At 37.6% G+C, this 27,723-nt stretch overlaps 2 protein-coding genes across 2 annotated transcripts; one reads left to right on the top strand and one right to left on the bottom strand.

The window, feature by feature from the left end:
- Positions 1–7,397: 7,397 nt before the first annotated feature.
- On the top strand, positions 7,398–9,140 carry LOC114748587 (receptor-like protein kinase 5). The gene has a single exon (XM_028937014.1). The coding sequence runs from the start codon at positions 7,398–7,400 to the stop codon at positions 9,138–9,140; it is 1,743 nt and encodes a 580-aa protein (XP_028792847.1).
- A 3,400-nt stretch (positions 9,141–12,540) lies between these two features.
- Positions 12,541–16,293, bottom strand: LOC114748586 (subtilisin-like protease Glyma18g48580). The gene is made up of 10 exons (XM_028937013.1): positions 16,216–16,293; positions 15,818–15,927; positions 15,508–15,605; positions 15,151–15,315; positions 14,865–14,991; positions 13,918–14,458; positions 13,766–13,800; positions 13,575–13,689; positions 13,278–13,491; positions 12,541–13,190 (listed from the first exon to the last, which is right to left on the bottom strand). Exons 1-10 carry the CDS (start codon positions 16,291–16,293, stop codon positions 12,631–12,633), a joined length of 2,043 nt encoding a protein of 680 aa, XP_028792846.1. The 3' UTR covers positions 12,541–12,630.
- Between the last annotated feature and the right edge of the window lie 11,430 nt (positions 16,294–27,723).

Raw genomic sequence — 27,723 nt, 5'->3', positions numbered from 1 at the left:
CCTCGTGGATGCTTTGCCCGTCCTCATGAAGGAGGTGATCTCCTCTTAGAAAAGTTTCAATAGCTTCGGATGAATCACAGCGCAAGACTACTTTCCGAAATCCCAAGTCCCAAGCACGTTTCATTCCCATCAAGCAAGCCCAGATTTCTGCCGTAACATGGTCCCCTTGATCAAGCTTCAGCGTGAAACCTTCACAGATTTCTACATCAGCTCTCTTGATAATGCCACCACACGCTGCTCTGCCGGTATGAGCCGAGAATGCTCCATCGACCTCCACTACGCAAGCGTCTTTAGGGATGCCATCAGTGAGTTTAGTTGAGTTTTGCTGTGGGGCATTCATTCTAACCCCTTGAAGTTTGTTGGCTGAGTTTCTCATGCACTTCAAGATCGCAGCAGCTCTTTTTGGAACAGAGTTGAGGTCAGCATTATTTTTCAAATGCGTTAGTTCATTTCTTGCTTTCCATATCAGCCAACATATAACAATAAATAAGTCTTTCCAGTCCTCATCCATTTTCCCAGCGTTGTTTCTCATGTTGAACTGGATCCATTCTTGCAGGTCGCAAGAGAAGAAAAGAGGTATGTGTTGGGGCTTGAGAATAGTTGCCCAGACTTTAGAAACGACTGGGCAGTCCCTAAGTACATGTATCTCTGCTTCTATATTGGCATGGCATCTGTCACATAACCCGGTTTCGTGAAGTCCTCTCCTAAATTTGCGTTTGTTGGTAAGGATGCGTTCATGGTATAGCAGCCAAGCAAATGACTTGCACCGTTGGGGGACTTTTAACTTCCAGATTTTATTCCAGTTTGCAGTCGGCTCTTCACGCTGTGGGTTGAGTGTTTTGTAGGCAGATCTCGTAGTAAAGGATCCACTCTTCTCCCATTTCCATCTCGCCACTTCATTGCCTAGGGTGTCCTTAGTTACTTGAATACTCTCCATGACGTGCTTCCAGTTATTTTTTATGCCCTTCCAAGTATTCGATCCAGGCTTCTTGATGTTAATCTGGGGTATGAGATCATTGCCACACCCATATTTGCTTCTAATAACTCTTGTCCAGAGGGAGTCTCTTTTAGTAACAAGACCCCATCCTAATTTCATCATGAAGGCTCTATTTTGCTGCTTTATGTGTCTCATGCCTAATCCTCCATTCTGTTTTTCGGTGCAAACTTGATCCCAGGAGACTAGATGCATTCTTTGTTTCCCTTCAGAAGAGCCCCACAGGAAGTCACGTGCCTTTTTCTCTATCTTATTGCAAGTGTCATCCGGTAAATAAGCTGTCTGCATAGCATGGTTGGGCATTGCACTAATGACAGACTTCACAAGGGTGTCGCGCCCGGCGAAGGAGAGGCTGTTGATCTTCCAATTGCTGAGACGGCTATTGACTTTGTCAATGATGAAGTTATAAGTATCCTTAGACACTCGATCATGGTGGAGGGGGACTCCCAAGTATTTCCCAAGGTTTGCTGTTTGGCTGAACCCAAGCTTCGTGCTGAGTTGAGAAGCTCGGTTATGGTTGACATTTTGGGAGAAGAAGATCTTGGTTTTATCATGGTTAACTTTTTGCCCCGAGGCCTCACAAAATTGAGTTAAGCAACTTCTAATCACGTCTACTTGTTCTAAACTAGCCTCTGCAAAGATCAACAAATCGTCAGCAAAGAATAAATGAGAGATGGGGGGGCCAGTCTTACCTAGTTTAACGGGCTTCCAATTTCCTGCATACATTTCGTTCTGAATGATATGGGCAAGCTTCTCCATGCAAATTACGAACAAGTAGGGAGAGAGCGGGTCTCCTTGCCTAAGGCCTCTGGAGGGCCTGAACTTGTCAGCTTTGTCTCCTTCCCAGAGGATTTGCATTGAAGGAGAGGAAATGCATGCAGATATAACCTTGATGATGGTCTCCGGCATTCCTAGTTCCACCAGACATTTCGTAACAAAGCTCCACTTGATGCGATCATAGGCTTTCTCTAGATCAATCTTGATGGCCATGTACCCTTTCTTTCCCTTCATATTGCGCATTGAATGGATAACCTCTTGGGCAACAATAATATTATCTGAACTTGTGCGTCCGGGGACAAAGCTGCATTGGTTAGGAGAGATAATATTTGGAAGAAAGCTCTTCATCCTGTTCACCACAACTTTAGAGATAATTTTATAAATGACATTACATAGGCTTATAGGTCGAAAGTCTCTAATCGTTTCAGGATGGTCCTTCTTAGGAATAAGAACAATAAAGGTGTGATTTATAGAATCAATCAGAGAAGTATCCATAAAAGCTTGTTTGACCAACCTGTTGACCGAAATCCCAACTATTTCCCATTGGCTTTGATAGAAGAGAGCATTAAGGCCATCGGGGCCCGGGGACTTAAGAGCCCCCATAGCAAAGAGGGCAGATTTAATTTCTTCATTGCAAACATCTTTTCTAAGATTCTCAATTTGGACATTATTAAGAGTAGGGTAGGAAACATTACCAGAATGGAGAGGAGTTTCACTACCATCATCACTGAATAGATTCTTGAAGAAGCTTGTGGCAGTTTGTTTGATGGTGCTTGTGTCGTCCGTCCACTCCCCATTTTCTTGCTGGATTGCTTCAATTTTATTTCTTCTTCTTCGCCCATTGGCTCTATTATGAAAGAACTTGGAGTTTTTGTCGCCAAGTGTGTACCACTCGCATTTGGCTTTTTGAGCCCATAGCAGGTCTTCTTGCAGGAGCACTTCCTCCAATTCGAGCCACAATTGATGTTGGAGTTGCTCAAGGGACGAAGTACTGCCATAGGAAGATATGGTTCTTGATATTCCTTCCAATCTCCCCATCAAGTGGCTCTTCTTGCGGCCCAAGTGGCCAAAAGTGTGCTTGCTCCAGTCAACGAGTTTATCAGTAAAGTTTTTAATATTATCAATCCAATTACCTTTATCTTCCCATTTTTCTTTGACAAACCTGCTAAAATCATCATGTAGCACCCAAGGAGCGTTAAAACGAAAAGGGCGAGTATTAGCATGGTGAGGATTCATACCTGGCCTTAATTGGAGCATCAGTGGGCGATGGTCTGACTTAAACCAAGGGAGGTGCTTCACTACTGCGTCAAGGAGAGTAGAATGAGCCTTAGCATTACATAAAACTCGATCGATTCTACTGTGACATCCTTCTCTTTTCCATGTGAAGAAGGGGCCTGCAAAGCCCATGTCAGAGAGTTCCATGTCCTCTACCCACTTGAAGAATTCTCGGTCAACAGGGGTCGTTCTCATAGCTAAGGAACGACGTTCATTTGAGAAGAGGGTTGCATTGAAATCTCCTCCTATGAACCATGGCCATTCATTTCCTGGGTTTATTCTTTCCAGTTGGGCCCAAAGAGTTCGGCGATCAATAGCGTTGGGAGAGGCATAGACTGCTGTAATGAACATCTTATCGCTGCCACGATCTATTGTAGCATGAATATATTGTTCATTAGCTTCCACAATAGATACAGTAAAATCTTCATTATTCCAGAGGACCCATATGCCTCCTCGAAAGCCTCTTGCATCAACAATTTTGTAGAAGTTAAAACCCAGTTTTTTGCTGATATCTCTTGCTTTTTCTCCACTGGTTTTAGTTTCGAACAAGGCGCAAAAGTCGATATTATATCGTTTTTTGATTTCCTTCATGAGTCCAGGGAACGATTTGGACCCAGTGCCCCTGCAATTCCAGAAGATATAGTTCATGGGGTACCGAATGGAGGGGTATTCTTGCTTATAGGCCCCAGTGAGTGAGAAAGATTTTCTTGTTGCTCGTGGATTTGTGCCATTTCTAGATCAACAGTGAGCTCTTGCATAGCGTTCTTATCCGCGTTGTCGTTTGCCCATGTGCTTTTCGATTTTGGAGTCGACGCCATGCCCTGTTCCATGATAGTATCCTCATGCACGTTCTTGCTGAACTGTTCTGAAGGATTCAGATTATCTACTACAATTGGACCATTGTCATTTAGGTCCATTAAGGCTTCAAATGGATTGTGTGCCTGCCAAAAGCTAGCTTTAGGTGACGAGATGCCATGGATCTGCGAATTAGTGTGCACGCCGCCAGGAGGGGTACTCTCTTTCTTGCCATTCGTCTTGTTTTTGGATTGGTTATTCACTTTCACTGGGACCCACTTGAAGTTGCTTTGTGATTCCTTCCCAGTTTGACAAGTTTGACCATTGATTTCTTTCCCAAATTGGCGGGAATGTTTGGTGCTCATTGGAGAGAATCTAATTGTATCTTGCTGATTTGGGATTCCCATATTTCTTGTTCCACGAAGGTCGCGCAGCTGTGATGATCTCTGGGGATTTTGCTGATTATTTTCTTGATGATTAATGCCAGATCCGGATCTGTTGTAGTTTCCTTTTTTGCTTCCTTTCGACCGTTGGACAATATTCCAAGCTCCAAGCCCCTCCGTCTGTGGCTGTTTCTCTTTTCCGGTGTATTCTCCGGCAGTCGCCAAGTCACAAGGGCGTTTTGGGATTCCGCTTTCTGACACGTTATGCACGTTCACTTTGGGAAGAGCTGGGGGTTCCTTTGGGACATCATTTAAGTCGACGTTAATTTTTCCGACGTCCTTAGTCGAGCCATGATCTCCGTGAGTTGAGGTGGTGGCGTTCCCGTTCGCCATATTGCATCTGTCCGGACATGCATCTTTGTGGTGTCCGTATTTACCACAATGAAAGCAGATTAGGTGAAGACCTTCGTAGCCCAGGATACGTCTCTTCCCGAATACATTAATGGCTGACTTGAGTTTTTTCTTGAGGTCCAGTTCAACGCATATACGAGCAAACCTACCTCTCTCACTTGTATGTGTGATCATATCAATTTTCAGCGTCCTTCCAATCAGTTTTCCGATCATTCGTAGGCTCTCTATATTGAAGAATTCTAATGGGAGTAGTGGTATACGAACCCACACAGCAATCTTTTTCTGAATCTCGGCTTCCCACGGATCGAAATTCGGTCTCCATCTTTGGACGATGAGGTAGTGGTCAGCGATCATCCACGGTCCTCCTTGATAGATACTATTCATGTCATCTTCATCGTCGAAGGATACCACATAAAACCCATTGTCTAGATCTCTTGTCTGATAGGAATGCGTGGTCTTCCACAAACGTGCCAGGCTGGATTTCATTAACCAGAGGGGTATGGTCTTCCCAAGGAGTTTGATAATAAGCGATTTCCGCCATGGTGCACACCACCGTTCGTAGTCCTCCCTGGGCACCTTGAGCGTTGGGCAGTCTTCGTCAGTTTCCTCAGAATGGTCTTGCCCATTGTCTTCTCCGATGAAATAGCTCTTGATGCTGTCGAGGTAGTCATTCCATGCATCTTCGAACACTCTGCTACCCTTATTATCACTTGAAACTGCCACCTGTTCAGTGCCAACCAGCTTATCCTTGAAGGATTCAGTCGTCGCTTGACTCTTTTCCGTCTCCAGATTTTCCTCAGTGTCGTTACCCACTTTTTTGTATTTTTTCCGGCGCCGTTTGGTCAGGTCCCCCTCTTCCGACGCTCCACCCCTTCCACCGCTTTCAGAGAGAACGCTCGTAGCCATAAAGAACAAGTTTGTTAGGAGTATTGTCTCCAAAAGCAAATTTCACTTAGTTTTCGAGTGCTCATTCCCTGCTCATCAAATTGATGAGCAAAGAGTGCCCATCCCTTTTGGCTTTGGGGGATGGATATCTAATATCCTGAAATAATTTTTCAGTGACATTCAATATTGTAAATTTATTTTTCATTCATACTGAGTGTTATTGAAAAATGTTTCAAGGTGTTGGATACGAAAAAAATTAGTTTAGCAATACTGAATGCTACTAAAAAAATACTTCAGAACATTAGATGTTTGTATTATAATTTTATATTATTATAATTTTATATTATTCTATTTTTTGAAAATGAAAATAAAAAAAATCCGTGTACAAAAAGAAAAAGTGATAGACTTTGGAGCAAAGATATTGGAAAGAAGGTCGGAAGATTTGATGGCCAAAAAAAAGGGGATAGGAAGACTTGGCAAAAAGGTGGGAAGACATTTGTGGAAAAAAAAAAAAATAAGACTCGAAAAAGTATGGCATCTTGAGTGAGAGTAACCTATACAAATATTGCTTGTATTTCTTGTATATTGAATTAAAGACAATAAATATTGCCCAAAAAAGAATTAAAGGCAATAAATAAAAATATTTTTTCAAAAAAAAATATCACTCATAAAAAAGAGAATGAGCAGAAAAAGTATGAGAGAGAGAGTGTATGTCTGGCACAAAAAAAAACAGAGAATAAATGATTAATCAATATAATGAAGATAATATAAAAATAAGAAATTAGTTAAATAAAACCATGCTCATCCAAATACTTCTTCCATAGAACGAGAGGTAGCATTCTTGAGGTGGCAGAATATTTCACTACTTAAAAATTTGTCATGGACTAATGCGGGCATTAACTAATAACTATCACGGCCACTTCATAGCAATTTCTTGAGAAAAAGTAATTCAAAAGCAATGGGAAGGGATCCTGAGACAAAGTTAACTAGCTGAACCCTTTTCCAATTTCTATGCTTGCGTTGGCTTTATGTCGTGGACGTCTTTGTAATGAGTACTTTATTACAAAAGTGAGTCATCAACTACTACTCCACTAACAAGGATTACTTTCTTTCCCCCACTGTGTCATTTACTTTTGTTTTTCTCATATCTTCCCATTTTTTATAGGGAGAGACGATCATTTTGGATTTGCGGCAAATACGAGGAAAAGAAGCTCGGAAGACTTGAAAAAAAGGTTGGAAGACTTCTGTGAAAAGGTTAAGAGAAAAAAACAAGAAAGAGTAAGCTATGCAAATATTTCTTGTATTTTGAGAAAATTACGCAGAGTTTTTCTTCTATTTTTGAGAATTAATGTAAATTCTCTTAAATTTTGCTAAAATTATACAAACACGCATTTTATTTTTAAGTGCTTTTATACCTTCCTTAAAACAAAGATAATAATCATCATATCAATCTTCAATTTTTTTTTAATCATAAAAACCTCCTATCCAGTCTCCACTTTCAAAAGTAACTTATCATGAAAATAGAAGGGAATTAAATCTTGAATACCATTTAAAACAAGTCCGTGTATTTTATCTTTTGCTTTTTTTGGAATATTTTTATAGATTTTGAAAATAAAGAGAAATTTGTGAAAAAAAATTGGAGGAAAAAATTCGTGCAATATATTTTTTAAAAATTTTAGCGCGCTGTACGTAAAATTTTTCCCCAAAAAAATATAGTTTCAACAACATTACAAAAAAAAAAAGTCATGTAATTCTCCCTTGAAATAAATAACCAAACACAAGTTCACCATATATAAACATTGCTATAGATATATAACAAGCATTCACTTGAAGAAACAGATTTCATCGCTACTTCGTCTCTTAATCAAACAACCATCATGATCATTCTTCGTTTCACATCACAAATATGTCTCATTTTGTTGGTGTTGCTATGTGCAGTAAGATTCAACACAATCATTTGCTGCCATGAGAGGGATCGACGTTCACTGTTAAGCTTCAAACAAGGCGTTGTTGATCCCTCCAACTGCCTCTCTTCTTGGTCCACTCTCCGAGATTGCTGTCAATGGGAAGGAGTTTCATGTGACTACGACAATAGAGTCGCAGCTCTTGATCTGTCAAACTACAATCATCTAACATCCTTGAGAGGTGAAATCAACTTATCTTCTTTACTTGCAATTGAATTTCTTGAAGTGTTGTATTTGGACTCCAATGACTTTGAACGCATAACCATTCCGTCTATCAATAATTCCTTCGCAACTCGAAGTCATTTGCCAGCAAATTCTTCTAAGCTTTCTCAACTGAGTTTATCAGACAACATTCATCTTCACATTGATAATCTTCATCATTGGCCCTCTCGACTTCCTGCCTTAGCAGCTCTCGATCTCAGTCGTATTCATCTTCCTAGTGAAACAAATTGGGTGCAATCGTTGGCTTTGCTACCTCTGGAGAGATTATATTTGTATGATTGTAATTTGACCAGCTCTATTCAATCTCTCCCATATGCCAATTTTAGCTCACTTTCATATCTTGGTCTTGATCTAAATGATTTTGGACATGGATTACCTAACTGGTTGTTCAATCTCAGCAAAGATCTCTCCGATCTTCATCTCAGTCAATGCAACTTGAGAGGTCAAATTCCAGACTTTTCAGGCTATCGAAATATGAATTTCGTAGATCTATCTAACAATAAACTTGAAGGATCAATACCTGATTGGCTTGGCCAGCTTGATGAATTAAGTTACCTTGATCTATCTAATAACTCATTTAACAGCTCTATTCCTTCTAATATCGTAAACGAATCATCATCTTTACGATATTTGGATATTAGCTTCAATGAGTTGAGTGGTACACTCCCAAAAATCCTTGGCCATAATAATTCTCACAGCCCAATTAGAAAGCATATATCGGGCTTCTGGCTATCAGGTTTGAAGGTATTTATGTCATTTAATAAATTCACAGGACAGCTTCCTCGAGTATCAGATGGGGTCCAAGTTTTGGATTTATCTTCTAACTTTTTCTCGGGACCTTTATCTTCTTTGTTGTGTCACAATGAAAGTAATCAAACTGTTTTGGAGTATTTGGACCTATCAAATAATTCTCTCACCCAAGAACTTCCAGATTGTTGGGACAATTGGAAACTTTTGAATTGTATATACTTAGGGAATAATCAGCTTGTTGGTCGAGTTCCATCAACAATGGGTTCATCATTATATAATCTAAGGGCGCTAGATCTACATCATAACGGTTTTTCTGGTGATATATCTTGGACTTTCCATAGTTTCCGATTTTTGGTGCTGCTCAATTTAGGAGGAAACAACTTCTCCGGAAGTATACAAACATTGTGGTTGCCTGAAAATGTAATGGTTGTGGAATTGAGATCCAATCAATTTACGGGCAACATTCCATCACGGCTATGTAGTCTCTCTTTGATTGTATTGGACCTTGCCAATAACAAACTTTCAGGACCAATCCCTCCTTGTCTACTCAACACAACCAATTTTTTAGAATTTCCTGGTGAACGAGATTTAGCAAATGAATTAGCTTTTCCAGTATATGTCATCCCAACTTCACGTGCATTCATGAAAATTGAGTTGCACACAAAGGGTCAACAACGAGAGTAAGATAAAATTCTGAAGTTGGTTCGAAATATTGATCTTTCAGCTAACAATCTATCAGGAGAAATTCCTATACCATTAGTCAAGCTCACTAATTTACAATCCTTAAACTTGTCTCATAATAATCTGACAGGAGAGATACCAGAACAAATTAGAGCGATGAAACATCTAGAATCTCTTGATTTATCCCATAACAACCTTCATGGGAATATTCCTCAGGGTATGTCTGACCTATCTTTTTTGAGTGTTTTGAATCTCTCGTACAACCGTTTTAGCGGACCAATTCCACTTGGAACTCAGATTCAGAGTTTTGATACATGGAGTTACATTGGAAATCCTGAGCTTTGTGGACCTCCTCTTCTAAAGAACTGCACGGTTAAAGAAAAAACAAACAATACAGAGCAGGTTGAAGAAAATGATGATTTCATTGTGTTTTTTATTTCTTCCTCAATCAAATGCATAATGAAAGTCAGGGCTCCGTTCATGTATTAATGCAATGTTAATTTCAACAGTTTAGATCGAACTATATTAATCTTTTATTCTAACACAATTAAAATGCCCAGATCTATCTTTAAAATATTTGGGTGTCCAAATTAAATTCATGTTCCTCATTTATCAAATGTTGTTGCTGTTTCAACAGCAGCATTTAGCTTTATGGTCTAAGTTTGCGTTTTCTTTTTGCTAGTTAATTGTCATTTAAAAAAGAAACTCATGCTTAGAAGATTCTTGTTGATGCTTGTTTTTCGAAGTAATAGTTAGTTGATTCCAGATTTTCAAGACTCGCATGCACCCCAGACGCTTGATTCGATGCTTATGCACCTTTGATTGGAAGGAAGTTCTGATGAGGCTTTAGAACATTGTGGCAACTTTAAGTATTCAAATGTTTCGATTTGGTGATGTTTTGGAATCTGTGTGTAAATTTGTCATTGTGTTTATTGCTTGATTTGGTCGTTGAGACGAATTTTGTACGTTGGATTTTTCTAGGATGTGGTTACATGTTTTAGTCAATCTCCCAAGTGTTGTTTCTTAGTGAAAAAATGAGTTTGAAAGATGTTATGTTTATTTGAAGCATGCTATTCTTATTATGATGTTCACAATCCGTAGAATGCGACATATAATGAGTATTTAAAATTAAGGTTAATTGCCAGTTTTAAATTGTTTTTTTAGTTTTAAATTGCTTTTTGCCAGCAATTGCTAGTTCTCAATTAACCACCATGTGCATCAAGAATATTATCCCAAGTTGGCATGTGATGAATTTCCCGAGACCCATTCGGTTGGGGGCTCAGCTTGAGATATTGGAAAAGCCAGGCAAGAAAAAATGACCATCTTATCCTCGTGGCTAGGCTTTATACAGACCAAGGCATTCCTGCAAGGGATATGATCATCTTTTTCATCCCAGTATGAGATCTGAGCCATCTAAATTGATTTTAACAATCTGAATTTAAAATTTTTAACTTAAAAATTTTTATATAAATTTTTTTTATCAGAGTGGTTATTTCAAATGATATATCTATTAAAAGATATTTATAAAAAATATGAAAATAAAATCATATTAAATGCTCATCACTCATCCAAACTGATTTCCATCCTCATATGGAGCCATGGAGGGGAGCTCTCTAAAGGTCGGTTGCAAACTTTCATGAGATAGGGGATTCGCTGACGTGATTATTTTAATTTGAGGGATGTCAAAATAAAGTAAGGCCCTAATGAACAATGAAATAATCGAAGAATATAATATTTTGTGCAGGCAAGAACGTAACTGAAGAGGATTGCAATAATAATATTTATATGTGCAACAGAAATAAATCCTCCCCTCTCCCAGGAAACACATGCTTGGACGTGCTCTACTAGCTGAAACTGCGTGGAGACACTTGAATAACCCGTTAAAAAGTGTCTACTTCCCTAAAGATGAATTTGTGGATGCAAAAAATGGCCATATAAGGCCTCTTGGCGGTGGTCAAGTATACTAGAAGGTAGAGACTACCTCTCAAAAAGGACCTCTTCTGGGACCTTGGCAGAGGAAATTCTATAGGAATGTGGGAGGATAAATGGGTCCCAAATATTCTTTTTCCAGAGAAGCCGGCAGACAACCAAAGCTTTATTGTACAACATAGAAAAGCTTTATCTATGTGTGTATTTAAATTATATAAAATAAAATAAAAATGATCGTAACTATATTTTGTTGGCCAAGTTCAACCTTTTCCTGCCCAATGGCAAAGTGAACATATAACAGAATTGGAAAAATTGCATAAAGCCTAATGTAGGACTAGCACAATATATATATATATATATTAATTGCGATTCGTTATAAACTTCATATTTTATGTTGACTTTATGAATTTTGCTTTTATTATTTTTTTTATTCTCCTGAAAGGTAGAATATGTCCACCACGGAACTTCCAATATTTTGGAAAAGCAATCTCTTTCTGAAAGCAACCGAAGGGTTTTGCGCCCATTGATCATCATAAGTATCTCAGCATCCCAAGTATGCCTTTTTTCAAACAAAAAAGGAAATCATTTTGTAAAGATTTCTTGTGTTAGGACTGTGACCATGTTTGGCATCTTCCTAGAAACGCAAAATTAAGAAAACAAAAGGAATCCATTAACAAATAATGTTTGGCGCATATAAAATTGCAATACCGCAATATAATCAGGCGTGGAGTATGGAACATAGTGTGCTTTCCCTCATGATTTGGTTAAATCTCTTTTGAAAAATTACATGCATATATTTCTTTTTATACCATGCAAAATATGATTCATTTCATCCGTCCCATTCCTTTCATTGTTTCTTTTTCTTGGTCATTTATAACTTTCATTATTCTACATCCCACCCGACCAGCAACCTGTACATTTAGAGCCTTGAGAAAGGAGCTATTTTATTTGCACTTCACAACATGTGAATAGTATGACATTATATATAAATATTATAGTCAACATTAATGACTAATTTTTAGATTACCAATTATATATCATTCCATATGATTCTCAGAGTGTCATTTTAAACTCTTTTGTTTATATCGTGCTTTCAATGAAAACACCTTTGTTATAAATACAAGTTTAAAGGGAGAACTCAATTTCAGAAGACTAACCTATTAGAAGGGAGATTTTTTTAATTAATGGACCACACTACATTTGTGTGGCTCCTCAGTGAGGAAATCCTTGTGCGTGCATCCATTTTTTTTTTTTTTTGGCTCAAGGCTGAGTTCAAGGAGCTAGCAAAATTATAAAGTATAGAATATAAAAGCAGAAGTTAAGAAGCCGGTTGCGAGAGGTCCTATAGAATACGCTAGCCACTTTATTGTAAAATGACAAAGATGAGTACATCCACTCACTGAGCACACATTTTTTTTATACTATCATCCGGCTAATCTGGTTCGAGATTCGTGGCTTTCCCCATTTACAAAGATGTCTCTTTTGGGACTCATATATGAGCACACACTAATTAACACTAGTACCTCACTATTTCGCAAAAACAAAGGATTGGACACATTGAATTCTATATAGCCATTTTCTCATATTGAGGGATTACTATGGGACTTCTCACTTTGTGCTTGTCATCAGTCCAAGTCAACTCTCCAAATGAAGGGTCTGAAGTTTGGGCTAAACTTGATGCCTGCAAAATAACCATATAGCTCTTCTTTTGGTTTGTCCTCTGAAAAGTCAAAGTTCTTGGAAGAACAACTACCTTAACTCCTCGAGGGGCTTTGACATTTACAGTGTACGTACTTGGAGGCCCAACATTTGTTACCATACGAGTAACATTTACAGGTTTCATACCCAGAAAAGGCAATGTGATAGAAGGGTAATTAAAATCTTCTAGTTTGTAAGACCTTGGACATCTGTATGGCCTATTATAATTAAAGGCTTCAACTACTCTTCCCTCGTAAGCAGAAAAGCATAGCAAGTTCAGGTAATCGGAAGGGCGGAGATCATAAACAAGTCCAGGGTCCATTGCAAGGTTGGGTTTGACAAAGCCTGCGCCGTAATGAAACGGAGTTGCTACTTGACCGTCCTGTTCGTCCAGAATCGGTCTATCGGTGTTATCCAGTATGCTTGCTATAGCAACATAGATTTTTTATACTCATTACAAAAAAAGAACAAGCAAACTGTAAACACGAAAACAGAGACTAATGCATGTTATACCAGTGGTCATGATTGCTGACTTGATCATTGCGGGACTCCAATTAGGATGATGATTTTTTAAAAGACCAGCAATACCAGAAACATGAGCACATGCCTGGGAAGTTCCGGATAGAATATTATAGTCAAAGTGAGATTCATCCGAATCTAGGCCTGTAGGACTTGCAACAGGTGAATAAGCAGCAATTATATCCTGGCCTGGTGCAATTACATCGGGCTGTAAAAAAGTTTTAAAAAAAGAATGTTAAGAAGTTCAATACTTGGTGACTGGGGGAGTTAGACAATGTGAGAATGGATAACCTTGAGGATTGTGGGAAAAATCATGTTGGGTCCCCTTGCTGAGAATGCAGAAACTTTTGGAGCTGGTCTTACTGGTATAATTGTTTTTGCATTATTCATAAATGCAAATGGGTTCCTGCAACATTGGAGAGCTTATAACACAGAGATCATCATGAATAGTGAAATTCATTCTTAGGCGCGCAGGAATTAACCTCTGAGATGACGAGTTCGTGGCAAGGCTTTTGCCCTGATCAATATATAATTAATGTCAATAATCATAATATATAATTAATTCTGTAATCATAACACATAATTAATGTCAATAATCATCATAATAAATGTGAAAGAAGAGAAGCGATACGACCTTAAAGCGTTGGCCATTACTAAGAGTAATATTATTGCTGAATTCTCTGTCTATGGAGCCAGCAGCAATAGTGAAGATCCAAGGCTCCACAGAGGTCACAGTCTGAAGTTGTGGTCCGGTATTACCCGCCACGGCAACAACCACGATTCCTCTGGTAACCGCATGGAAGGATCCTATGGAGATGCCACTTATCAACCAGTTATCAATCTGCACAGAAGCCCCCGAACCAAGCGAAACGCAGAGAATATCAACGCCGTCATTGATGGCTTGATCAAAAGCATATAGCAGATCTTCATCAGTGCAACGTTCAGAACCATGACTCCCCCAGCAAACCTTGTACACAGCAAGACGAGCTCTTGGAGATCCTCCCTTGGCTGTTCCATTCCCATTGTTGAGAACGCTTACTTTTCGAACGAAGTTGCCGCCGGCCGTTGACAAAATATGGGTTCCGTGTCCAGAAAAGTCACGAGCGCTTGTATGGTCAGGGCTCCCGTATTTTATCAGGTACGCTTTGTAGTAGGTTTTTGCTCCAATGAGTTTCCTATTTCATACACATAGTACATGTATTAAATCATTCTTGATCTCACCCGTTTAAACTTTACATCCAGGTCATACTTCTCTTGTCCTATTCACAATGCAGAAAGAAGGTATTTTTATTCCATTTATAAGTCATATTAATATTTTTTTATTTCCTTTATAAGTCATATTACTAAATTTTGAACATAAATATACTATTTTGTCTTTTATTTATTATAGTGTAAATTATTATTTTTTTCAGAAAGTGTATGTATTAAACATGACTAAAGTTAAAAAATTATTATATTTTAAAATAAAATTAATATAATTTCAGGTTTTTTTATTTATGTAAAACATATTAAAAATGCTCTCTAAATAGAAATAGAGAAGTATATATTTTTAAATTATGAAAACTCGAGTTTTGATCAAACCTGTTGCAAAGAGTTCTGTTGCGTGGGCCAGACAGACTATAAAGCTCACATTTTGATCCACCGCGCCACTTCCTTGGAATGGGACCGTACCCATCATCTCTGAAGCTTCTGGATTCTGGACACACGCCTATATATCCAATAAAACAACTCAATGGTAAAAATTCTCATTTTGGTTGCAAATGTTTACAGATTTATAGGAACTTTAATAGCTTAGTCGTGAAATGGAGAGACATATAGAGAAGTAATATATAGATAGATTTCATTTCATCTGCAAATAGTTAACTACCGGTGTCAAGACTGCCAATAATCACATTTTGACCAAATCTTCCTTTGACCCAAGCTGAGTCAGCTCTGACTCTTCCGTTGCTTTCTTGTCCTAGAAACCCCCATGACCTGGTTGTATGCACCTTATGCGATTGGCTCAAGAACACCGACACTACTTTTGGATTTTCTGCGCCCATTTTCCAACCATTTTATATCAATCATCACTTATCAATATTTAATATTCTTCCGACCCTAAATATAAAACCCATTTTACAGTGTAATTTATACTATAAAATAGGTCTTATATTTAGAACTAGAAGAGTATCATATTTGTGTATACACAAAAATACACACACAAGCAAGGGTACGAGTCTCTCACTCTTGATCTCTGCAGCCTCATCATCTTCAAGTAATGCAGCAAAGCCATTGATGTGTCGGTTATATGAGTAAAAGATGGCTTCCTTGGCCCTTTCATGGCTGTCAAATCAAACATGTAACCGTTAAAATAAGTGCTAAAAACATAGGATTCTCTAAAGAAAGAGAAAAGTTAATTATACATGCCATTCAAAATAATTGAATTAGAGGTTGATTTAAAATAAGAGAATAAGGATCCAAAAAATGAAAAGAAAGAGAGAAATGGTAACTTTGAAAATGAGACAAACACAGAGATCTATGAAACTTGCATGCACCTTCCTAAGACCGAGGCAAGGAAATTATAATGGGAAGTTGTGGCGAAGTCCATATCAGCAGAGGAAGGTTTTGGACCATGAGAATGTGATCCCAAGTATACAACGTATGGCTGCAAGATGAAATTGATTAAGGTGATTAACAACAACAACAAGAATAACAACATGAGCATCTGATATCTTGGCAAACCCCACAAGCAATTATAAGTCAGACTAATTCAGATCGGGTCATAGCAGGACCCATATGGGTGGCAACCTTACCAACTATACTACTGCGTTCTCAAAGGACTGAACCCATGACTTTTGATTGAGCTTGAACAACTCCTACTAATTGATCCAGGTCCTTGGTGGTAGAATAATACTACTGTTAATTAATTACAAACCAAACTATGCTTGCTTACCTTTTTAATGGCATAGGCAGGTTGTTGCAGGTGTACCAAGCTGCAGATCAGAAATGACGAAAGAAGAAGGTGAAACATAGCTGAGCCTGTCACTTTGCTTCAACCTGAATGCGTGAGAAAGGCGACTCTAGTTCGGCCCTCTATATAAATCCGTTCTTACGTGTTTGTGGATGAGTGCAACTTTTCTTTCTTCTTCTTTTATTTTTGTTTTGTCTTGTCTTTTAAAAAAACTGTAATAAACAAATGGGCCATCATAACTTTGACTCACACACAAGTCAAGAACTATAACAACCCATCTTTTGACATATTTATCAATATCTAATAATATATTTACCTGGTTTGTTTTAATCATCTTGAAGATTTAGACCGATCATTATTGGACATTACCAATAATTGGAACACCTCTAATTATTAAAATGCCATGGAACGATCATGAATTTAAAAAATAGGCCAACGAGCCTTGGCTCAAATATAATGGCACCACCCCCTCCTCTTTGGGTATGAAGTTTTGCCGTTTTGTTGCATGGAAAATTGAATCGAGCTTTAGCGTCTCAATTTGTAATATGTGTGTCTGTCCGTTGTGATTACCCATTGTTTGTGTCATCTAGATTTTGCTGTTAATTATATAAACTCGAGATGTCCAAATTTAATAAGAAGGGAAGCTCCTCTGTGGTGTGGTTCCCGTTTGTTAAAAAATTAGAATTTACGAGCGTGGATGGTGGGTGGGGTAGGAGCGATGAATGCAAGAGAATAATTGTCCCCAAATTTTTTTTTATATATAATTCAGTCTTAATGCAGATAAAAACAAATCATTCAAAAGCAGTGAGAACTGATCAGGAGTAATTCAAAAGCAATTCATAGCAATTCAAAAGCACCGTACGCGTGGAAATGCAACTTTTTGAATTTTTTTTTAAAAAAACCGTTCTTAACTGTTGTACCGACAAAATTGTTAATAGCACTGCAAATTTTATAATACATATATGATTTCCCCAGTATTCCTCAGATAAATAAAAATTTTAGTATTTGCATTCAGACTTCATAGTCTTTTCCCCTCAATGATCTAGAATTCAAAGTATATATCTCGGAATTTACATTTCTTTTTTTTTTTAAAATGACATCGATCAACTTTATTGAAGTATCTCATATATAAATATATATATATATATATATATTTATATAAACAGACATACACATTAAAGCACATGCGGGGAAATACTTTCAGGTTCACTCGGCAGGGAAGATTTTATTATTAAAAATTATAAGAGTGTATATTTAGTCTTTGGTAGAAACAATATATTTAGTCATCTGACTTGAAATAAATTTTTAGTCTGCTCTCCTAATTTTATAAAATATCGTTAATCTTCTAATCCTAATTTTATAAAATATTTAGTCTCACATAATAATTTTGTTTGCCAATTATTATTATTTTTAAAAAATTAAATTTAATATTTTAGCGATTAGAAATATTTTATTAATTGCACAAAGAATAGCGTATCACTTGTAGCGCTTTGTGTTCGATGGGCATTAACTATTTACCCATTTCATAGCAATTTCCTGACAAAAAAGTAATAATTCAAAAGCAATGGGAACTCATCAAGTTTGTTGAGATAAAGTTATAATTAATGCAATTATTTTACTATCTCTCCATGCTTATGGGTTTGTGTTATGTGGTCCATGTTTTTGTAATACTAATTCTGGTTTTTAATATAAGAACTAATTAACTAATTTAAATAGATTTAAAAAGTTTGTTAAATTAGTCCTTTGTAATAAATAAATGTTATCTTCTCTAAAATATCCCTATTAATCATGTGTATTAATTAAAATTATTATTTGATGGAACATTTAACATGTGTAACTATTACAAAAACTAATTAGGAAAAAATAGATAAATATGAGAGATAAAATAGGATTAAATTAAATATCAAGTTACTTCTTATATTAAAAGCCGGGAGGTAGTGTTTTATTACAACAGTAATATTCACATCAATTATTAATCGCACTAACGAGAAATTTCCGTCCACAGCGTGTTATAGACTTCGTTCTCTTTTTCTCATATCTTTTATTTTTTTATTGGGAGAGACGATCCTCTTGGATTTGAGGCGAAGACTGGAGGGGGAAAAGAGGTCAGAAGACTTGGAAAAAAGATTGGAAGACTTCTGTAAATTGGTCAAGAAAATAAAATTAAGAAAGTCACCTTTACAAATATATTTTGTATTTTGAGAAATTTTTCTTCTATTTTTGAGAATTAATGTAAATTATCTCAAATTTTGCTAAAATTATAAAAATATTCATTTTATTTTTAAGTGCTTTTATAAACCTTCCATTAAACAAAATCTCCTTCTATTCTCTCTTTCTTTTTTGTTTTTTTCCTTTCCAATTTTCGCATGACCAGATGAAACTTCAATCTATGAACCCTAGGCCTACCAAATCTACAAAGAGAAACATGAAAATATAATCTGGTTCTATTATTTGATCTATTTCGAGATTGTACGGAGTCATCATATATAGAGATTGAGACACCTTGACTTCATGACACGTGTACTCTTAGCTGGCACTTAATGGACTCTTAACTAAACAGAACAAATAGTAACTAACCGGAGGTTAGAGATATAACTCACATTCTCCCTGCTTGACAAAGAAGCAGAACAACAAAACAGCAAAGAAAGAAAAAATCTCGGATGCAAGAGCTAGTCTTGTGTTGCAATAGCAGAAGTATGATGATGATCATAATCTGCCTCTTCTGGAGTGTTCAAGGAAATAACAATGAGCTTAATGCGACAGTAGTAGTAACTGCTAAAAACTACACTTTATAGATCTCAGAAAATGATTAGGCTCCGTAATCTGCTTTATTCATGATGAAGAGTACAGCATTTATAGGGGATCAGAAGTGCACAGTCTTGAGCAACTTGCTTGACAACTTGCATGACACGTGTTAACTATCTTAACAATCTAGTTACGGTAAAGATACAGCTGGCAACAACTCAAAACTGACACTTATAACAGTTTGCATTTTAACACGTCTAATATTCCCCCTACTATTCTGTTCCTGTAAAGAAAAGAAAAGCAAAGGGATCTTTAATATGACATATCAGCAAGATACATGTCCTCGTCTTCTTCTACCCACAGTCCCAGCGCAACATCTTCTTTTCCCATTACGTTGAGGCAAGCTCTGAAGTGATCAAATAACCCATAGGAGAGTGGTTTAGTGAATATATCTGCAACTTGTTCAATAGCTGGTACATATCCAACTTGGACCAAACCAGTAGCAACCTTTTCTCTAATAAAATGCAAGTCAAGTTCTACATGTTTCACCTTAGCATGTAATACAGGATTAGCTGCAAGAGCAACAGTGCCTGAATTATCACACCAGACTAGTGGAGGACATTTTACATCAACATTCATTTCTCGAAGCAGGGTCATAATCCACATAACTTCAGTGACAGCATCAGCAACACTTCTGTATTCAGCTTCTGTAGTGGAGCGGGAGACAACTTGTTGCTTTCGTGATACCCATGTAATAGGATTTGGGCCAAGGAAAGAGCAGTAGCCACTAATTGATTTTCTGTCTTCTCTGTTCGTTCCCCAATCTGCATCAGCAAATGAGTGAACACGCAATTGGCTAGCAGGTTTAATAAGTAAACCAAAATGTGATGTTCCAGCAAGATAACGCAGCAGACGCTTGACACTAGCCCAGTGAGGAAAGTGTGGCTCATGAAGATACTGACTAAGTCTGTTCACAGTAAATGCAATGTCAGGCCTAGTGTAACACAGATACTGTAGTTTTCCCAATGTGCTCCTATATACTCTGGGGTTAGGGAAGACTTCACCAGCAGTGGAGGTCAGATTTAAATTAGTAACCATAGGCGTACAAGCTGGGTTAATAGTGGCTAACCCTAAGTTAGTTAGCATTTGCATGATATACTTTCTTTGAGACAAAAATATCCCAACATCTGAACGGATAAACTCTATTCCCAGAAAATAGGATAAGTCACCTAGCACCTTTAATGAAAAAATTTCACTCATACGGGAGATTAATGTGGTCACACTGGACTCATTAGACCCTGTAATGACAAGATCATCAACATAAATCAACAGGTACACAGTATCATCAGGACTTGTTTGAATGAACAAGCATGGATCAGCTTGAGAGGCAATAAAGCCTAGACTGCACAGAAAAGTCTGCAATTTTTGAAACCAAGTGCGTGGTGCTTGTTTTAACCCATATAATGCTTTCTTCAACCTACAAACCAAAGGATACCCAGATTTGTCAACAAATAAGTGTTCAAAACCGGGAGGAGGATCCATATAAATTTCTTCATCAAGGTCTCCATTAAGAAATGCATTGTTAAAATCCACTTGATGTAACCTCTAATTATGAGTGACAGAAAGCGTTAGAAGAATTCGAACAGTGGCAGCTTTAATTACTGGACTAAACGTTTCATTATAATCAGCTCCAATTTCCTGAGAGTATCCTTTAGCAACCAAGCGTCCTTTGCGTCTGGCCAGTGTTCCATCAGCATGTGTTTTCACTTTGAATAGCCATTTGCAACCAATAGTTTTCTATGATTAGGAAGAGGGGCCATTTCCCATGTGCCAAATTTGACAAGGGCATCATATTCATCTTGGGCAGCTTGTTTCCATAGTGGATCTGCAAGAGCTTCGAAAATAGTTCTTGGACAATGAATATCTTCCAATGTTAGAAAGATTTTAGGTTTAAATGTGCCAACCTTGGATCGAGTGATCATGGAATGAGTATTTGTTGGGGCAGGTTGTATCATAGAGGGTAAGGTTACCTCAGAAGTAGGTGCAGCAGGCAATGGTGATGGTATGGTAGCTTGTGAAGGGGAATGAGGAAGAGATGTGGTGACTGACAAAGAAGGGGTATTTGTAGTAGTTGGTGAAATAGGTGAAGAAGAGGGCTGAGAGAAGGTTTGAGGTGGTAGGCTAAGAGATGAATTAGGTACAACAGTGGTTTGGTGAGTAAAATTTGTAACACTATGCTGTGACCCTCCTGGAAAGATGCATTCATCAAACCGTACATGTCTGGATATGTACACTTTACCAGTCAACAGATCCAAACACTTATATCCTTTATATTGAGTGCTGTAACCCAGAAAAACACATGCAACAGACCGAAAGTTCAATTTATGTGCCTGAAATGGTCTAGTGTACGGGAAACACTGACAGCCAAAAACTTTTAATAGAGTATAATCAGGCTGAAAACCATATAGTTTTTCATATGGAGATATATTATTAATAGATTTACATGGTAATCTATTAATTAGAAAAACAGCAGCAAGGAAAGCATCAGGCCAATAGTAGAGAGACAAAGAGGCATGTGCTAGAAGCGTTAACCCAGTCTCAACAATACTGCGATGGCGTCGCTCAACTATCCCATTTTGTTCTGAAGTGTAGGGACAAGAAAATCGTTGCTCAATACCAGATTCTGATAGAAAATTCCGAAAAACCAGAAATTCTCCCCCATTATCACTCTGCACTGTCTTGATTTTCCGATTGAATTTAGTTTCCACCAGGGCCTTAAATTCTTTGAATTTGCTTAAGACATCAGACTTCTTTTGCAGCAAATAAATCCAAGAGAAACGTGAATAAGCATCAACAAAAGCAATGTAGTAAGAAAAACCATGAGACACGAGAGGTGCAGGGCCCCAAAGATCCATTATTATTAGTTCCAAAGGATGTTGATACACTGTAGTAGATGATGAGAAGGGGAGTTTATGACTCTTCCCTAATTGACAGGCAGTACACAAGGAACTAGAAGACTTAGAACTAAATGGAATAGCATTTGCATTGAGAACATGTTTAACAGTGTCTATAGATGGGTGTCCCAGTCTGCAGTGCCACAGGGACAAGGTATTATTATCATTGGTAGTGGAATATGCTTCAGCTGCAGTCGTGCAAGCATGCTTTGAAGATGCAGGTGTAGATGCTGGATATAAGCCAAAATGTTCAGGCCCATGCATAAGGATATGTCTGGTCTGTAAGTCCTTCACAATGCTACCATTAGGAAAAAATTCCACTGAGACTTGGTTTTCTTTAGTAAACCGAGCAATAGAGACCAGATTCTTTTTCATACGGGGAACACAGAGTACTTTTTGCATATGGAAATTTCTGGTTGAAGAAAGTAAATGAGACTGACCTATGTGAGTTATTGTTGCAGGATCACCAGTACCAACTTGAACTGAACCATGAGCATCACCAGGAGCAAGAGTATTCAGATTAGCTGGGTCATAGGTGATGTGTTGAGTCGCACCAGAGTCAAAGTACCAGGCCGAGTCAGTAATTGAAGCTGGAGTAGCGATGTAGGCTTGAGCTAACGCTGGTGGTGCAGTGACAGACTCAGTACAGTTATTTGTGACAGATTCCTTAGTTTTGGCTGTGTCTGGGGCCTTAGTCATCACAGCAGGTCCATGGTTCTCAGTTGCCACAGATTCAAGAGCATAAGGATGATCAGTATGAGATCCATAAGAGGCATAATATGCACTATGATCATAAGAGGGCACTGAGTTGGCGTTATCATACCTGTAATAGCAGGTTTTGGCTGAATGGCCAACTTTAGTACAGATTTGACACACAGGACGCGCATTAAATGTTAATCCTCGACCTCGGCTAGAATTGAGTCTGCCACCACGAGATGGACCAAAAGGACCAGGTGGTCGCTGTCCTCTTCCGCTAGTAAACGGTGCTTGAGAGTAATAAGCATATGCTTGAGCAGCTTCATCATCATATGGTTGATGAATCATGTGATGTACCTGATCCGGGACACTATTATTAATGAATGTTCTCTGTCGTGTCTCTGCATCAATTAGCATGTTAGAGACCGTGTAAAGATCAAATCGAGGCCGAGCAGCATTGATCACAGTGATTACTGCTTCAAACTCAGCAGTGAGGCCATTGAGTATATAGGAGATCTGTGTTGTTTCTTGAATCTTTTCACCGAGAACAGCAAGATGATCACAGAGGGATTTAATGTTAGCTAGATATTCTCACATAGTCAGAGCACCTTTCTTTTGATTGCTAAGCTGATTTTTATACAGAAGAATCTTTGAGTCAGACTTGTTTGAATAGAGCTTGATTAGTTTACTCCAAATTTGGGCAGCAGTCTCGAGACCAACAAGTTCGGGAAGAATCGATGGCGCTACTGAAGCGAGGAGCTATGAGGCCAGAGCAGAGTCGAGTGATTCGTATTCTTCAAATGCTGGATTTGGTTTAGCTGAGCCGGATGCACTTTGGATTGTTGATGGCGGGGCAGTGATCGAACCATCAAGAAATCGGTGAAGTCGATGTTGCTTCACCATAAGATACACTTGTTGCTTCCATAGGAGAAAATTGTGGTCATCGAGGCGAATGGTAATCTTTTTATTGACAAATCCACGTTGCACAGCCGCTGTTAAAGGGAAGGCGGAAGTGGATCCAGAGCCGACGGTGGAGTTTGATGATGCCATTTTTGCAGAACGATCAATCCAAAAGAGGAGATCACTTCTACTTGGCGTATGTTTTGTGTTTCAGCGGTGATCAGAGTCAGACGACGGTGCCAGGCTCTGATACCATGCTAAAAACTACACTTTATAGATCTCAGAAAATGATTAGGCTCCGTAATCTGCTTTATTCATGATGAAGAGTACAGCATTTATAGGGGATCAGAAGTGCACAGTCTTGAGCAACTTGCATGACACGTGTTAACTATCTTAACAATCTAGTTACGGTAAAGATACAGCTGGCAACAACTCAAAACTGACACTTATAACAGTTTGCATTTTAACACGTCTAATAGTAACAGCTGACTTGCCTGTGCTTTTGTGAAAACTTCAGCTATTTGATCAAAAGAAGGAACAAAGCCGACATGGACAATTCCTGCAGCCACCTTTTCTCTAATGAAATGCAGATCAAGTTCTACGTGTTTGGACTTATGACGCAGCGCCCCATTTGCTGATAAGGCTATTGTACCAGAGTTGTCACACTAGATTGTAGGAGTGTCTAGCACATTGATTTTCATCTCCTTAAGTAAAGCCATAACCCAGATAACGTCTGCCACAGTATTTGCAACACTACGATATTCAGCTTCAGTTGCTAACCTAGACACTACTGATTGCTTTCTAGATGTCCAGGTGATGGGATTTGGGCCTAGATAAGTACAGTCAAAAACCACTTGTAGACTTGCTATCTGATCTACTCCCCCCTAATTAGCATCTGCAAAGGCCTGCACACAGAGGATTAGTGCAGGTTTGATTAGCAAACCATGAGAGCTTCTACCCGTAAGATATCGTAACAATCTTTCCACAAAATCACGTTGTTCTACTGTAGGTTCATGCATGAATTGACTCAATTTATTGACAGTGTATGAAATGTCTGGACGAGTATAGCATACATATTGAAGAGTACCAAGAATACTTCTGTACAGAGATGGATCAGAGAAAAGGGCACTATCTCCAGCCTTTAGATGCATATTAACCGCCATAGGAGAGCCATGAGGAGTAGTAAGCCATAAATATGTCTTCGAAAGGAGTTTATCAATGTATTTACGCTGAGTAAGTAATAAGCCTGAGTCTGTCATGTAGATTCAATACCAAGGAAGAGAGAAAGTTCACCAAGATCTTTCAGTGAAAACAGATCACTCATTTGATTGATCAAATGCTGCACAATTTTTTCTGAACTACCAGAAATAACCAAATCATCAACATAAGCTAAAAGATATGTAATATCAGACCCATCCTGTCGAACAAACAAGCACGCATCTGCTTTGGATGCTGTAAATCCAAAGGACTCTAAAGCAGAACATAGCTTAGAGAACCAGGCCCTAGGAGCTTGCTTAAGTCCATAGATAGCTTTCTTTAATTTGCACACTAAAGGCATAACATTTTGATCCCACTTGTTCAAAGCCTTTTGGTTGATCCATATACACTTCTTCTTGCAAATCACCATTTAAGAAGGCATTATTAAAATCGACTTGATGAAGTTTCCAACCATTTGTAACAGCATATGTGAGCATGATCTGGACAGTAATTACCTTTACAACGGACTGAAGGCATCCGTGAAGTCAATTCTAGCTTCTTGTACATAGCATTTAGCCACCAATCTGCCTATCCTCTTGGCTAAGGAACCATCAGCATGGTGTTTGGTTTTAAACAACCATTTACAGCCAATTGACTTTCTACCAGCAGGTAGGGAAGTAAGCTCCCAGGTTCCAAATTTGATTCGTGCATTAAACTCCTCTTCTGCAGCTTCCTTTCAAAGGCGATCTGCCAATGCTTCCTCAATGGTGTTGGGTAACATGTCATCACTGATAGCGACAAAAATTTTGGTCTGAAAATACCATCCTTGCTTCTAGTCACCATAGGATGATTATTTATTGTCAAGCGATCAAGTGGAGATGGGTGTATTTGGTCTGATGTAGATGATGGTTCACGGGTGGGATTGGAAGAACAAGTCAGGATTATTTGTGGTCAATGGCGTGGTCAGAGGGGAAGGAACTGGTGAAGTGATGGAGTGGGATAGAGTTTGTGCACTGATAGCTCTGTTTGGAGTAGGCTGAGGAAAGGAGGGAACTGAACTAAGGGAAGAAAAGGTTAGACATATAACTCACAAGGCCCCTCCCTCTCAAAGTGTTGTTTCTCATTGAGAGATATGAGTTTGATTTGAAGTATGATATACTTATTGTGATATTCATGATTTGGAGAATACCACATATAAGACGTCTTTAAAATCAAGATTAATAGCTAGTTTTAAATTAATTATGCATCAATATTGCACGAAGTTGGCATATGAAGACTTAATTCCCCTCGCTATAGAGCCATTGGGTTGGGGACCCATCTTGAGAAATTGGAAAAGTTAAAATCACCATCTTACCCTTATGGCTAGATTTTGTATGCAACAATGAGGAGATGATTATAGTTTCGGCTTATAATGATGAACACTATGGTGTTGATTATTGTGTTGAGATTCAGACTGGCAAAATTATTTTTTTATTGATGCTAATTCAAAATTAACTTATAATTTTGTATGCGAAAAAAATAACTTTATTTGAGAGATAAGTAGAAGTTATTTTTTTATTTTAAATTTTATATCTATTAAGAAATAATTCATTAAAGGCATACAAATAAAATTATATTAAAACAACCTAAAGCGTCCAATTTAATCTCGAGGTTCCAGATTGATGCTTGTTGCTCTCAAAACTGACTCCCATTCTCTCATGGAGCGGACCTGTAATGGTCAATCGACAATTTTAATTTTATAAGATAATGGATTAGTTGACATTATATTAATTTGAGGAATGTCAAAATAAATACTTAATATAGCAAATTTCTTATCTGAAATATATATCACTTTTGTGACTTACAGCTTGTAATTATCCCGTAATTCAGCTTTTTTCCCTTGACTTTTTGTTGCCAAAAATATCATTTTATCATATAAAAGCCCTCAAGGTATCCAAAACAAAGATTGGCAGCGCCTCAAAACGCTTCTAAGGTATTCCAAGAAATAAAAAATCAAACCGGACACTAAACAGTCCAAATAATAGTTCAAGGGTTAGTAGGTAGACCAAGATCATTCAAAATTAAATCGGTCATATTAAAATAATATAATATAATTAATAATAATAAAATACAATAACATTAATGATCACTAATTAATAACAATATGATAATAGTTTAATTGTGACAATATTGATAATGCTCACTTTTTGCTATTCTTCAATAAATAAAATTAATAATCATTTATACTAAAATCATCATTAAAGTTTATTCAAATATACAGTGACTGATATATTAGGAGCTGATTGGGAAAAAAATAGAACTAATAGTAACATAATTATTTAAACTGGTTCATCACCAATTTTGACCGGTTCAAACCAGTTTGACTTGTTTAATTTGGTTTGAATCGGTCCTTGGTTTAATCCATAGACCAGATCGAACTACTGATCGGTTAACTAGCTTTCTGATTGAACCAGCTCTGGTCCTTTTTTTTCTTTTTTCTTTTCCTTTTTCTTGAGGTTTTCGTTTTAGCAGTGAGAGAATATATATCTATGTAGTCTCTCTAATTTGACTATATTAGACATTGTGAATAACAAGGTTTCAGGATCAATTACTCATTGTCTACTCAACATAACCACTTTGGCTTCAGAAATTTTTGATTCTAATGTATCTGAAGAATTACAATATTTAGCAAATAACTACATAGTTGAATAATGTTTCATGAGAATTGATTTGCACACAAAGGGTCGACAAATAGAGTATCAGAAAAATTTAAAATTCACGTAAAGCATTGATCTATCAACTAACAAACTATCCGGAGAAATTCCTATATAAATGTTCAAGCTCACCATACTACAATCTTTGAACTTGCTTTATAATTATTTGATAGGAGAGATACCAGAGCAAATCAAAGAGATGAAAGATCTAGAATCTCTTGATTTCTCCCATAACAACTTCATGGGAGCATTTATTAAAGCATGTCTGGCTTATCTTTTCTAAGCGATCTGAATCTGTTATACAA

Source organism: Neltuma alba, unplaced genomic scaffold (assembly GCF_004799145.2).
Source record: "Neltuma alba isolate B1F8T4 unplaced genomic scaffold, ASM479914v2 tig00005750_pilon, whole genome shotgun sequence".
Taxonomy (NCBI): domain Eukaryota; kingdom Viridiplantae; phylum Streptophyta; class Magnoliopsida; order Fabales; family Fabaceae; genus Neltuma; species Neltuma alba.
The sequence above is the reverse complement of the archived record's forward strand: the minus strand, read 5'-3'. Positions and strand labels throughout refer to the sequence as shown.

Excerpts from the sequence above, each read along its gene's own strand:
- LOC114748587 (XM_028937014.1), top strand. The coding sequence starts at position 7,398 with ATGATCATTCTTCGTTTCACATCACAAATATGTCTCATTTTGTTGGTG.
- LOC114748586 (XM_028937013.1), bottom strand. The coding sequence starts at position 16,293 with ATGTTTCACCTTCTTCTTTCGTCATTTCTGATCTGCAGCTTGGTACAC. Across the intron at positions 15,606-15,817 it reads CTTGCCTCGGTCTTAGGAAG|CCATGAAAGGGCCAAGGAAG; the intron begins GTGCATGCAAGT and ends TTGATTTGACAG. Across the intron at positions 13,801-13,917 it reads GTAATGGCCAACGCTTTAAG|GGCAAAAGCCTTGCCACGAA; the intron begins GTCGTATCGCTT and ends TATATTGATCAG.